At 27.7% G+C, this 13,520-nt stretch overlaps 4 protein-coding genes across 6 annotated transcripts; 1 reads left to right on the plus strand and 3 right to left on the minus strand.

Annotated features, from left to right (window-relative positions):
* Positions 1-368: 368 nt before the first annotated feature.
* On the minus strand, positions 369-2,355 carry LOC139985659 (EEF1A lysine methyltransferase 1). Of its 3 annotated transcripts, none has more exons than XM_072000254.1 (5): positions 2,333-2,355; positions 1,196-1,428; positions 904-1,051; positions 607-816; positions 369-536 (listed from the first exon to the last, which is right to left on the minus strand). In XM_072000254.1, exons 2-5 carry the CDS (start codon positions 1,343-1,345, stop codon positions 403-405), a joined length of 642 nt encoding a protein of 213 aa, XP_071856355.1. In that variant the 5' UTR covers positions 1,346-1,428; positions 2,333-2,355; the 3' UTR covers positions 369-402. The 3 variants fall into 3 exon arrangements, with proteins under 3 accessions (XP_071856355.1, XP_071856353.1, XP_071856354.1); XM_072000252.1 differs by lacking the exon at positions 2,333-2,355 and adding an exon at positions 1,989-2,129; XM_072000253.1 differs by lacking the exon at positions 2,333-2,355 and adding an exon at positions 1,637-1,773.
* On the plus strand, positions 2,071-5,426 carry Glnrs (Glutaminyl-tRNA synthetase). Its single transcript, XM_072000249.1, has 10 exons — positions 2,071-2,193; positions 2,373-2,677; positions 2,774-2,964; positions 3,060-3,315; positions 3,393-3,690; positions 3,830-4,209; positions 4,294-4,612; positions 4,695-4,915; positions 4,998-5,190; positions 5,258-5,426. The coding sequence occupies exons 1-10, from the start codon at positions 2,071-2,073 to the stop codon at positions 5,306-5,308; spliced, it is 2,337 nt and encodes a 778-aa protein (XP_071856350.1). The 3' UTR covers positions 5,309-5,426.
* A 22-nt stretch (positions 5,427-5,448) lies between these two features.
* Positions 5,449-6,514, minus strand: LOC139985658 (parkin coregulated gene protein homolog). The gene is made up of 4 exons (XM_072000251.1): positions 6,314-6,514; positions 5,931-6,249; positions 5,693-5,842; positions 5,449-5,627 (listed from the first exon to the last, which is right to left on the minus strand). The coding sequence occupies exons 1-4, from the start codon at positions 6,416-6,418 to the stop codon at positions 5,467-5,469; spliced, it is 735 nt and encodes a 244-aa protein (XP_071856352.1). The 5' UTR covers positions 6,419-6,514; the 3' UTR covers positions 5,449-5,466.
* Positions 6,515-6,659: 145 nt separating this feature from the next.
* Positions 6,660-13,470, minus strand: LOC139985653 (DNA-directed RNA polymerase III subunit RPC1-like). The gene is made up of 20 exons (XM_072000247.1): positions 13,215-13,470; positions 12,809-12,944; positions 12,583-12,732; positions 12,171-12,506; positions 11,754-12,086; positions 11,544-11,681; positions 11,249-11,446; positions 10,560-10,796; positions 9,991-10,324; positions 9,666-9,915; positions 9,345-9,574; positions 8,919-9,269; positions 8,695-8,863; positions 8,298-8,637; positions 8,014-8,201; positions 7,739-7,886; positions 7,485-7,637; positions 7,228-7,428; positions 6,999-7,133; positions 6,660-6,892 (listed from the first exon to the last, which is right to left on the minus strand). The coding sequence occupies exons 1-20, from the start codon at positions 13,256-13,258 to the stop codon at positions 6,806-6,808; spliced, it is 4,158 nt and encodes a 1,385-aa protein (XP_071856348.1). The 5' UTR covers positions 13,259-13,470; the 3' UTR covers positions 6,660-6,805.
* Positions 13,471-13,520: the final 50 nt, after the last annotated feature.

Below are 13,520 nucleotides of genomic sequence, written 5' to 3' on the forward strand. Positions count from 1 at the left end.
ATAGTAGACATTGTAAAATAACTAATATGTAGTAAATTGTAAACTAAATTATCAAATTTTATTTTATTCAAATAAGTTACAAATGTATCAGTATTACCAATATCTTACAGTTTCTAATTAAAAGAAATTAAATGTATATAAAAATTTTCTCTACAATACGGAAAATTACTTGATTAGGTAGAAAATATTTTCTTTAAATATTCGATAATATTCGTATACGAGAAACATAAAAAATTGTATTTAATATACCGGAAATAACATAAACTCAAAAAAAATATATATGAAATTCGAAAATAACGAATAATCGTAAATTTAAATTTCTTATATTGAGTTAAGTTAGTAATACCAGGTAATATAGAACGCTAAAATTTTATATGTGTATAATTTCTTTATTACACGGTTTTATTGTAACATTTTATCAAAATCGAAATTTGAATAACAGTAAAATTCATTTGCAAGATTATTTTGATGATGAGGTACAAAGTTGCAAATTTTAACATTCAATAATCTCTCTGCCAAATCGCTCATAATAGCACCTGCAATGTAAGAATAAAAAGTAAAAGTAAATTAAAAACTCAAAAATTGATTATTGATTACCAAAAGTACCTGTACAAAGTACAATATCCTTTTTGGCTAAGAATTTTATTGTAAGGGCAGTTTTTGTTAAACATTCATCAGAAAGAAATGGTGGATCAGCTATCACTAAATCATAAAAGTTTGACATATCTCCAGGTATATTTAAAGGAAATTTATAATTGTATGGTACAAAATCTGAACCATATGCTTTAAAACGTTCATCATACTCAAAAAGAGTGACTGTAGATAAATAATTAATATTAGTAATAACAATAACATATTTGATATTGCATAAATCATGAAATTACAAATAACATATTTTCAAACCTTTTCGTTCACCAGAAGTTTTTTTCAGTTTACTATAAAGTGTAGGGCATGATATTAATGCAATTTTTCCATCAGACTCTGTACACTGTATAGCACCTTTTACAAGAGTATCTGTTGTTTTTTCATCATACCAAAACTGACTTAATTGCTAAAATTCAAATTATTATATCATTAAACATCTTAATCGTAAAATATAAAATTAATTAATAAACTATTTCATAAGTCACAAATTTACAAATAAATATGAATTGTTAAGAAAGACTACTAATCTACTTACTAAAAATTAACTTACCCAATTCTCATCAAAAGAGACATCTAAATGTTGATTTTCTAAAGTATGTTTCAACTGATTTTCTCTTTCTTCCTTTTCTTTAAGAAACTCTTTTAAGGCAGCAAGTGTCGTAGGACATAATTGTAAATCATCATCATCGCTTTCATTCATTTTTAACTACTTTTTGTATATGTGTATGTACATATATGTATTTTATTTATAAATAATAATCTAAAATGTCACATTTTGTGTATCTGTTGGAAAACCAATTAGTTTTAATTATACACAAATACGTATGTAACATAACCAAATGTTAACTTTTAATTAATTAAAACACGTGTTAAATTTGTATTATTTTTTAAATAATAAATATCAGCTATATACAATTTTTCAATGAAGAATACTATCAATTTGACACTTAAGATAATATAGGTATCTTATCGAAAGTAAAACATATTGTACCTATCTATTAAAAATTTAGTAGTTTTATGATAGCTGATTAGGATATTTGTACAAAATAAATTTTATATTTTTAAAGTTTGTCAATTTATTAATTTATTATTTTCATTGTTTAATATGAAAGTAATTTAATATAATCCTTATATAAAATTTATATATATTTAAATTTTTTATCATATTTTTTAATTAATAAAATGTAAAAATCTTAAATGTAATTGATTGGTTGTAAAATATAAGCATAGCGATAAATATACGAGATTTAATATTTAGAAAGATATAATAATTTCTTTGGAAAAGATTATATTCCTTATCACATTATTGCTTTAAAATCCACGTATTTACCAAGTACTTTTACCAAGTAAGTATCTTGTACACATATGTTTTAATTCCCGGCTTCAAAATCACATTAAATTACGTATTGAAGAAAAGAAGAAAATATGACGATGGATTCACAAGACGACGTAAAATTATTTCAGTCTATTGGTTTAAGTGAACAAAAAGCTAAAGAAACTCTAAAAAACAAACAAGTTTCCAATAATTTGAAACTTGCTATAATAGAGGTTAGTAAGTTATGCATACAAGATATCTTTTTAATTACGTTTTTTATTATTTAGTGATGTAATCTTATAAGTTTGAATTAACCTTTTCACTTGTTTATACTTGAACAAAATGTAATCATTATTGCTACATATGGTATACCTTTGTAATATTTGATTATACTATGTGTTATTTTTTGTAGGCTAACAAGTATGGAATCATTACATCAGAAATTGGAATTTTGTTATATCAACTTGCTTCGAAAATTAAGAATCAAATTGCAAATAAATTGTCATTTCTTGCTAAATATATAGCTGAAAAGAAATTAGATACAACTCAAAGATTAGATGCTGGGTTAGATTATTTACTTAATCATATAGAAGGAAATGTCGATATATCTGATTTTGAGAAAGAATGTGGTATAGGTATTGTTATATCTCCAGAAGAAATAGAATGTGAAGTGGAGAAAGTAATAAGCACACATAAAGTGGAAATAATAGAGAAAAGGTATATATGTTATATTTTTAACATTAATATTGAAAATTTAGCATTTATATTGTTAAGAATTTTATGAGTTTTACAAAACAAAATATGTTTTTACAGGTACCATTTTAATATTGGTCCATTAATGCAACATGTACGTAATACTCTAAAATGGGCTGATGGAAAAGCAGTGAAAAATGAATTTGATGTTCAAATGCTTGATTTGTTAGGTCCAAAATGTGACTCTGATCTTGTACCGCTACCTAAACCAGCAAAGCATGCAAAAGCACAAAAGTCAGGAAAAGAAAAAGGTAAATCAAATGGTATTAACACAAATAATATATTCATCTATATGTAATTTATATATTATAATTCATTATTAAAAAGCTGCCTAACTGTTATTTAGTGGAACCAAAAGGTGTGACAGCAACAAATGAGAAAACAGATGCTCAGACAATAAGTGAATTAATGAAAACTAAAGTTCATTTTCATAAACCAGGCGAAAATTATAAAACTGAAGGATATATTATAACACCAAATACACACAAATTACTTCAAGAACATTTAAAAATAACAGATGGCAAAGTAATAACTAGATTTCCACCAGAACCTAATGGAATTCTACATATTGGTCATGCAAAAGCAATTAATATTAATTTTGGGTATGCTGTATCTTATTATAGATATGATTTTTTATTTCTGTAATATAAATTATATTTCAAGTATAACTCCATTGCAGATATGCAGCAGCCCATGATGGAATATGTTATCTACGTTATGATGATACAAATCCTGAAAAAGAAGAAGAAAAATTTTTTATTGGTATTCGTGAAATGGTAGAATGGCTTGGGTATAAACCAGCTAAAATTACTCATTCTTCTGATTACTTTCAACAGTTGTATGAATGGGCTATAGTTCTCATTGAAAAGGACTTAGCATATGTTTGTCATCAGTCTAGTGAAGAAATAAAAGGTTTCAACCCACCTCCAAGTCCCTGGCGTAATAGACCTATTTCAGAGAGTTTACAATTATTTCACGTAATAATTATTTATTTCAGATGAATTATTCTAGCTTAAAATTTTTGATTATTTAAATGTTTTTAATTTTATTATATCTGTACAAAATTTTAAGTTATATCATAAAATTTCTTGATTAACTCTATAATTTTCTATATAGGATATGAAGGATGGGTTGCTTGAGGAAGGTGAAGCTACATTAAGAATGAAAGTAACATTAGAAGAAGGGAAACAAGATCCAGTTGCATATAGAATAAAATATGTTCCTCATCATAGGACAGGAGATAAATGGTGTATTTATCCAACTTACGATTATACACATTGCTTATGTGACAGCATAGAAAATATAACCCATTCTCTGTGCACTAAAGAATTTCAGTCAAGAAGATCATCTTATTATTGGCTTTGTAATGCTTTAGATATTTATTGTCCTGTGCAATGGGAGTATGGTAGATTAAATGTATGCTATACAGTTGTTTCTAAAAGAAAAATCAGTAAGTTGATTGATGAAGGTATTGTATCTGATTGGGATGATCCAAGGTATATTTTAATGTAAAAATTCATTACATTAATATATTTGAAAATATAAATTTTTGATACATATTGTATATATATTTTTTGTAGATTATTTACATTAACAGCTCTTCGCAGACGTGGTTTTCCACCTGAAGCTATAAATAATTTTTGTGCACAAATGGGTGTAACTGGTGCTCAAGTAATTGTTGATCCAGCTGTTTTAGAGGCATCTGTGAGAGATTTTTTAAATTTAACTGCAAGTCGTCATATGGTAGTTCTAGAACCATTAAAAGTAACCATTAGCAATTTTCCTCATGAAAATTCTATAAAACTAACAGTTCCTGACTTTCCTAATGAACCAGATAAAGGACAACATGAGATTGTCTTTGATGAAATTGTATATATTGAGGCATCTGATTTCAAAGAGGTATATAATGCTATTTCAGTTCAAATATATGATAGAAAATATTTGTTATCATTTTATTAAAAATGTCGTTACGCATTTATAGAAAGCAGAAAAAGATTTTAGACGTTTAACACCAAACCAATCCGTTGGTTTAAAGCATGTAGGAATAGTATTAACGATCAAAAAAATTGAAAAAGATAACATGGGTAATATCGTGAATTTGATTGTTACACAAGAATCCATTTCTGAAACTAACAAGCCTAAAGCTTTTATACACTGGGTATCAAATCCTATATTAACATCCATTAGATTATATGAACGTTTGTAAGTATTGGGTTAATGTAATAATTTATTTTTATTGATCTAATAGTTACAATGTTCTATTTGTTCATAACACAATTTTCAGATTTAAACACAAAAATCCTGAAGATTCTAATGAAGTACCAAACGGTTTCTTAAGTGATATTAATCCACAGAGTAAGAAAGAAGTCGTTGGATATATCGATGCAAGTTTAGCACGTTCAGCGAAAGTTTTTGAAAAATTTCAATTTGAACGTATTGGCTTTTTCTCTGTAGATCCGGATACAACATCAGAAAAAGTAATTATAACCATGGTATTTAAATTTAAATATTACTATTCTTACTAATTTCATTCACTTTTTACAGCTCGTTTTTAACAGAACGGTAACGTTAAAGGAAGATGCTGGGAAAGTGTAAATGAAATGAAATAAAACATGCATTCAAAAATTATGTATGAATAATTGAGTGTTATATAATTTACCATATTTTATAATGTTTTGTATAATATTTATAAATAACAATTATGTTTAAGATATTTTTTTATAGTTTTAGAGTTTTACAGTTTAAAATCATTACTAATTCATCATACAAGATTCGTACGTAGGAATCATATATTTAATATTTATAAAAGCATCTTCACCTCCATATATTTCTAGTAATTCGAGAGTTTCTTGTATTATATCTGCGACGTTTTCACCTTTTTGTTGTGAGTAGTCGATACCTTCTCCAAGATTCACTGGAATGTCAAATTTAATTTTTATCATTTTTACATAAAATTACAAATGTAGATTAAAATCTTACCATTTCTATCTTTTAATAAATTAAGCACTGGTAAGATTTGTCTAAAATATGGTACTAAAGCTTCTCCAACACAATCTGTAGAACGTACAAGATTTTGAAGAGCTCTCAGTGTTGTACACATAATTTCTGGCATTTTTGTATTTAAGGCTTCTACAATAAACAAGAATTTATAAAATCGTATAAACACAATTTTATACAGTTCGTAAAATTATTTATCTAGAATAAAATGAAAAATCACTTTTAATAGGAATTATTAATTGTGGCACAACAGGTAAAATTTTAGGACCACCATGTTCTAACATGTCAGATATTCCCTGTTCTACTATAAACTTAATCGGTTGTTCAGTTTCCGTTAACCCATCAAAAAATAACGGTAAATAATGATGAAAGTCTAAATCCTCGATGTTAACTTTCCAGCTAAGTTTTGTCCCATATTTATCCTTTTCCAATGCAACTGGAAATACACCCCATTCATAGAATTTTCGAAAAGTTGATGGTTTAGGTGGTTGAGGTTTATACAATTCATATCGAGGAGGTTTTTCAACTATAGTATTTTCCTAAATATATTATAGATAAGTATCAGTTCACATAAATATAACATTTAGAATATTGAAGTGTTACCTGTAAAGCTTGAATGGTGAAAGCAGGAACAACTCTGGGTTTTCTCTTTTTATATCGTGGTAGGTCTTTTCGAATTTCATCCCAAAATTTTGTTTCATTTACCATTCCGATATTTTTTTCTCGCGTTTGATCAAAAGATGATTTGCTAAATGAAATGTAGTATATCTTATACAATTTTATTCATGAAGAAAATATTAAAATTCTAAACTCGTCACCGTACCTAATATCGTTGATTCATCCTAGATATATTGCGTTATGGTAATTTAATGTACAACAAATATGGATCAAACATGTTTCTTAGCAACTATACTTACATATATTACATACAACTATACATATATATATCTATATTTAAAAGTACATTTTTATTTTAAACATAAGTTTTAAATGAAATAAATTACTAAATATAAAAAATGTAGGAGTTCCATTAATATATATATATTTTTATTTACATACATTAAATATTTTGCTATAAAATATATAACAGTTATTTTACAATTTTTTTGTAGTTTTTGTAGTTTTCTTGAATTGTAAATCATCAAATATCAACTCCCTCATTATTGGTTCATCTTTGTCAGCTGTATTTTATTAATAAGGAAAATAATATATTAAAAATGTAACAAATATTTAAAATTGTAAGTTGACTAGTCTCTTTAAATTTGAAGAAATGAATTTGAAAAGGATATTTGTGAAGTAATTTGAAAATTCCTGTTCCTACAGGAACTGGAATACCCATTATGATTGATTCAGACACACCACAAATAACATCTTTTTGACCATAATAAGCTGCATCAAATAGATGATCAGATGTTTTTTCAAACTGTTAAATAATTATCTATTAGTATTTTTGTATATGTACATAATATATATTTAAATATAATATTAAAAAAGTATAAATATATATAACATTTTACCGAAGCTAAATTTAAGACAGATTCCTTCATTTTAGCTAAGCCTTGTCTTGTAATACCTAGCACTTCTCCTCTACTAGTCATTAAATCTGCTACAAGCATTGGATGTCTTCGATCAATACTCATTCCATGATTTTCCATCACCAATTTGATTTCTGTCATTATAGTTGCTCTTGCAGCCTCAATGCCTAAAGTTTTGAAAACCTAAAACATCATATTTATATAATGGCTAAGTAAATAAAAGTGAATTTTATATTTACCTCAATAGTATTGTTTGAAGTTGTTTTTCTGCCCAAAACGCCAAGAGTTGCCATTACTTCTCGCATATTGTTTCCTTCTACAAACAATTTATACTTTGTTTTACCACTTGAATCATCGTTATGAATTACAGCTCTAGAAACTGATGGTAAACCCTATAAATTGTATAATCATAAAAAAACATACACAGTTTAAAAATTATGAAAGTATATTTATTCATAATGAGTATATTAATATGTATATTTTCCCATTTTACCTTTATAACAATATTTGGAATTATTTCTTTAAGTTGTGTGAGAGCGTAATTTATGCTGTATTTGCTTTTGCTTGGATGCACAGTGATAATAGAATCTCCTCTAACATTTACTAATTTTGGATTCAGTCTTAATTTTGATGTACAGATCCTGCATAAATTATCATTTATTAATTTAATTATTTAGTTGTCAGTTAATTAAATGTATACTTATGTAATTTTTTATTAACAAAAAATATATTTTATTTTATGTTGCAAACATAAATCTGTATACTTACGAATAACGTATGGAGTTAACATCTACTTCTAACTTCAATAATTTTATTCTATCAATATCTATCTTGAACAATAAGAAGCAATCATCGGGTAAATAAACTTCTTCAATATATTCTGTCACTTCTCCTAAAGTAGTTTTTTCAATCCTGCCTTTTACTCTTCTAGCATATTCCGGATCTACGTCATTTTCCTAGTAAATGAATCAATAAATAAAACATAACATGTTTATTTTTTCGCACACATAGCTATTGAGATGCATTATAATGCATTTAAATGTAGAACTTACTAAAGCTGCTGAGATGATTGGAGTACTAATCTTAGGATTTGCATTAATGATTTCTTTAATACGCGGTACACCCTGAGTAATATTCATAGATGCTACACCGGCGAAGTGAAATGTTTTTAATGTCATTTGTGTACCCGGTTCTCCAATACTTTGTGCGGCAAGTGCACCTACAGCGGTACCTGGTTCTATTCTTGCTTTCATATATTTTTCTTTACAGGTATGAATAAATTCAACTAATTGAGAAACTGTGAGTCGTTCGAGTTGGAAAATTACAGGTATATTTGATGGAGCATTATGTCGTAGGTGTATTATTTTACGTGCTACACCTTTAAGGAATGTGCTGCAGAAATAAATAATATTTAATATCTTATTTTCAGTAGTTATACTTAATACTTACGATAATTCTTGTTTAAATTCTTCACTGAGACATTCACAATCTTTGGAACCTAGTAATTCATTTGTAGCTTTAATTAGATCAGGACCATCTAGTGGTTCTTCATTTTTACATGGCGACTTAGCTGTTACATGATCCAATACTCTCTTATAATCCACTGGGCAATCTTTTCCTATTAAAGTAATTGTTTGATTACTTTGTGATCGATATTATAAATAATATCTTACCTTCCATGTATGTAGGATCTAGACCATCGCCACCATACAATATTTGTATAATATCTCCCATTGAATTACGAACTGTCATATCATAATGAAGGCACAGATCTTCTAAACTCTTAACTAGTCGTCGTTGCATGTAACCAGTCTCTGCAGTTTTAACTGCTGTATCGACAAGACCTTCTCTTCCACCCATAGTGTGGAAGAAAAATTCCGTTGGTGTTAGACCAGAATAGAATGAATTTTCTACGAAACCCTTAGCTGCAGGGATTTTTGAATGTCTTTCAAAGTGTGGTAGAGCTCTGTCTTCAAATCCATTTGGAACTCTATGACCGCTAATAGCTTGTTGTCCCACACACGCTAATTAGAATGAAAATATTACATAACAAAATATCCTTTGTATATGTATATACATATGTATATAGACCAGCATACCAATCATTTGAGAAATATTGATAAAGCTTCCTTTACTGCCAGACAATGCCATAATTAATGGACTGTTACTTGGATGAAGTTCTTTTAAACATGCTTTACCAGCATGATCACGAATTACTGAAAGTTCTTTCAATATCATTGCTTCTAATGTTTCTTCCTCTGAACAGCCAGGTTGGCATACAAGACGTCCTTCTTCCATTTGACAAATGTATTCTGTACATTTAGAATACCTAAATCATAGTTAAAAAACAAATCTACATTATTCGTAGATACTTTCATTCATGATATTTAATAATTTACAAAAAAAAAATGTACATTTACCCGGCATTTAAGAGCTTTTCTTTGGCTTTAAGAAGTCCTTGTCCTGGTGTAACATCTCCAATACCAATAGAAAAACCTCTATTCATAAGAAAGAAACTTGCCATTCTTGCTAGTCGCCACATAGCTATTGTTGCAATATCTTGACCCCAGTCGCGTAATAGAATATAAAATATATTCTGCTTTGATCCTGAACCTAAAGTCGATTTATCCATGGTTCCTGCTAATAATTCTGAATTCCGGATAATAACATCTGTAATTCATCACTTTTATTATTTTCCTGCAATTTTAAGGAGAGTAACAAATTATACTACAAAATTATACGTACAAGAATCATTAATACATAATTCCTGGTTACTAGTATAAGCTCTTCCTTTTGTTTTTAAATTAGCTTTAATATTACAAGTACTATTAGGTTTTAAAATTAAACTAAAGATTTGTTTCCCCGTCCATAACATACTTGGCTTTAAAATAGCTGGTTCAGGAAGATTTATAGACATGGCAATATCAGGTCCTGCTAAAAGACAACCAGCTAGTTGACTTGCTTGAGCTTTATTTAAAAACATGTCCTTTTGTGTCAACAGATATCCCCCAGTAATGAAATCTTGTGTTGCAGCTATTAAAAGTTCTCCATTGCGAGGTGTAACTAAATTTGATTTATTCTATAAGCAAGTAAATGATAATATCATTATTATAATACTAATATATATATATATAATAGTGTTTATTATATTATATATTATGTATATAATGGTATATATAATAGTATATATATAATATGTATTATGTATCACAATATATACGTTAATATGGGACATAATATAAATCACCCCTTAAGCGGGAATTTGCAAAAATTCTTTCCCTGCTTAAGAGTTTAATATAACATTTGCATATTACCCCCATTAAAATTAAAGCTTCTGCTCTTGCTTCTTCAGTTTGAGGAAGGTGTAAATTCATTTCGTCCCCGTCAAAATCGGCATTATATGGTGTACAAACACACTCATTAAATCTAAATGTTCTGTGATCTAATACTTTTGCTTTATGTGCCATGATACTTAATTTATGCAACGACGGTTGTCTGTTGAATAATACTACATCATCGTCTCTCAGATGCCTTTCGACGATATCACCGTACTATTGAACAAAATGTATATAATTATTTTGCTGCATTATAATATGCCGGTCAACATCTACTGCAAATATCCCATTTAGTAAATATAGTCTAAAATGTTTTAACTTGGCCCTAATACAAACGACAGCCTAACGGCGGCTCTATCCTTATCTAATCCAAGCCAATATCGACTCATTCTGGTAACTGACATACTAATGATACACATATACCAATTTCTCTGGCAAAAAGACATTCACGATAAGGAACAATATTACCAGCGTCGGATTTATACATCTCAGTCTGTATTTTCTAAATAGGTTTGCAATAGTTGAGACCCTCTTAGTTGAAGTCCTCTATTTCTAAGCTTCCCATTAATATACCATATTCCACTATACACTATAATATTTAGGCTAATTATGACTAATTATTTTGTACGTATAAAGTACATAAAAATATTTTATATACGTGAAATTACCTGTAAATCTTGAGCAATTTTTTGTCGGTTACCATATTTTAAAAATTTTTTAAATTGTGTTTTCCCTTGTTGTATGAAATTTGCACCTGGATGTATATCTGGACCATTCCTTACAAGTTTTCGCATTAGTTCTATGTTTGATGGATTTACTCTTTCAGGATATGTTAAAACTTTGGCAACATGAATAGGTACACCAACCTAATAAAAAATGTAAAATATATATATGATTCAATTTTATTATTAAATATATATATTATTTAAATGTTTGAAACAATTTATTTAAATGAAATCTTACTTGCTCAATCCTCAGATTAGGATCTGGTGAAATAACAGTACGACTAGAAAAATCTACACGTTTACCAGATAAATTTCCTCTAAAACGACCCTGTTTTCCTTTTAATCTTTGAACCAATCCTCTACCAGATTTTTTTGGCTAAAATAGTTCAATAATTTATCATTAAAATATTAAAGTACGCAAAGGATTCAATAATTCTTTATAACATACTTGCATATTAAGGGGTATACCAGACACTTCACTATTTATATAAAGGGCACAATGCAATTGTAGAAATTCCCAATCTTCATTGTACATTTGTACTTTAGCTCCACTTTGTCTATGTTTCTGAATAACATCATTGATAAATACTATTTCTGATAATTTCATTGTTAAATGATCTTCTGTTGTACCAGCTTTTAAATCAGACACTACACTAGGTCTAATACAAATTGGTGGCACAGGAATTCTTGTCAATATTAAGTCTTTTGGTAATGCAAACTCTGAATTCATCAATAATAAAGGAATATCATTTTCTGGTATTTTTTCCAAAATGCTTTGTACCTTAAAATATGACATAGTTTCTGTAATACAGAATTTTACAAAAAGAGATAGAAAAAAATATTATAAATGAACTTTATTTTTTACCTCCAAAGGATTTAATACATTAATCAAACCACTTTGAAGTACTCCTTCTAATGCTTTATTATCCTCAAGCACATTGTTATATTCTGCTAACTTTTGTTGAACAATAGCATCTACTTTCTTTTTCCCTTTATACTTTTCATGAACTATTTTAAGTAAACCAGCCTTTTTAACAGTTCCATTAAGATCTTGACAATGTTGACAAACTGTAGTTTTCTTAGCTTTATCCAGAATTTGTTTACGTAATGCTTTACGTGTTAAATATCCCAAATTAGGATTTAATACTCTGGCTAAATAATGCTTTTTGTCTGCTTCAGATAGCATAACACGAGAACAATTCTATGAAGTAAAATATTACAATTATTATCATTGTTATTAACTAATTTGAAGTTAAATAAAATAAATGATAAATTACTTTACAAATAGTTTGAAGAATACCAATGATAGATCTAAAATAACCAACATGAAAAACAGGCAGTTCTAAATCAATGTAGCCAAAGTGTCCAATACATTCGCTTAAAGATTTACCACATGATATACAATTGGTAGTATTATTACAAGTACCCTATAAATTAACATTAACAATTACTTATAAAGAAAGCATTGACATATGAAAAAAAATGTTCTTATATTTTAATTACCATTTTCCTATCAAGAACTCCATATGGAACTGGAGTATGTTCAACATCCTGATTATATAAATTTTTAGCCACAACATGTATATGGGCTTGCCTTTCCATGTTGTGGCGACTGTCCACTCCGAATGATACATGAGAGCTAATTAATTATAAAAAATGAATGAATAAAGTAGGTAAAGAATAATAGATATCAGTTACATATGATAAGCATTACAGTTTTATTATTAACTTTTTCCATTAACCAAAAGATCTAATCAATTAGATAAGTACAAAGATAAATAATTTAACAAGAAATTCAGTTATTCATATTATCAAATGTATATATTTTTCTAAAAGCACTTAATATTAAAAATAATGGAAATAATAATAAAAAATCTATTAGAAAAACAAATTAAAATAATTTACATACATTTTGCGAGCTACGTCTGTTTCTCTGAATTGTTCTTTTACCATTGTGAAGGTTATATTTTATTTCCTCTTGTTCAATATATGTTATCTATAGTATAAGCTTATTTATAAATATTGATATCAAATAAATAAATTTCAAACTATTGTAAAACATGCACTATTTTTTTACGTAGACCATGTATTAAACATTCAAAAGAATTCAGGGAATTCTTTAAACACGTGTTGTTCCCTACTCGTGGTGCCATCTCGAATTTGACAGTTTTGTACATGCGATCTTACGTCGCATTACGGCATTACCTACAATCTT

Source organism: Bombus fervidus, chromosome 3, assembly GCF_041682495.2.
Source record: "Bombus fervidus isolate BK054 chromosome 3, iyBomFerv1, whole genome shotgun sequence".
In the NCBI taxonomy this organism is placed as follows: Eukaryota; Metazoa; Arthropoda; class Insecta; order Hymenoptera; family Apidae; genus Bombus; species Bombus fervidus.

Coding starts and splice junctions, on each gene's coding strand:
- LOC139985653 (XM_072000247.1), bottom strand. CDS start 13,258: ATGGTAAAAGAACAATTCAGAGAAACAGACGTAGCTCGCAAAAT. Junction 12,945..13,214: donor ACAGACGTAGCTCGCAAAAT/GTATGTAAATTA, acceptor ATAATTAATTAG/CTCTCATGTATCATTCGGAG. Junction 12,087..12,170: donor ATGTATTAAATCCTTTGGAG/GTAAAAAATAAA, acceptor TCATATTTTAAG/GTACAAAGCATTTTGGAAAA.
- LOC139985659 (XM_072000254.1), bottom strand. CDS start 1,345: ATGAATGAAAGCGATGATGATGATTTACAATTATGTCCTACGACACTT. Junction 1,052..1,195: donor TCTCTTTTGATGAGAATTGG/GTAAGTTAATTT, acceptor TTTGAATTTTAG/CAATTAAGTCAGTTTTGGTA. Junction 537..606: donor GGATATTGTACTTTGTACAG/GTACTTTTGGTA, acceptor CTTACATTGCAG/GTGCTATTATGAGCGATTTG.
- Glnrs (XM_072000249.1), top strand. CDS start 2,071: ATGACGATGGATTCACAAGACGACGTAAAATTATTTCAGTCTATTGGT. Junction 4,916..4,997: donor ATTAGATTATATGAACGTTT/GTAAGTATTGGG, acceptor CACAATTTTCAG/ATTTAAACACAAAAATCCTG. Junction 5,191..5,257: donor CGGATACAACATCAGAAAAA/GTAATTATAACC, acceptor CACTTTTTACAG/CTCGTTTTTAACAGAACGGT.
- LOC139985658 (XM_072000251.1), bottom strand. CDS start 6,418: ATGGTAAATGAAACAAAATTTTGGGATGAAATTCGAAAAGACCTACCA. Junction 6,250..6,313: donor TCACCATTCAAGCTTTACAG/GTAACACTTCAA, acceptor TAATATATTTAG/GAAAATACTATAGTTGAAAA. Junction 5,843..5,930: donor ATTAATAATTCCTATTAAAA/GTGATTTTTCAT, acceptor TGTTTATTGTAG/AAGCCTTAAATACAAAAATG.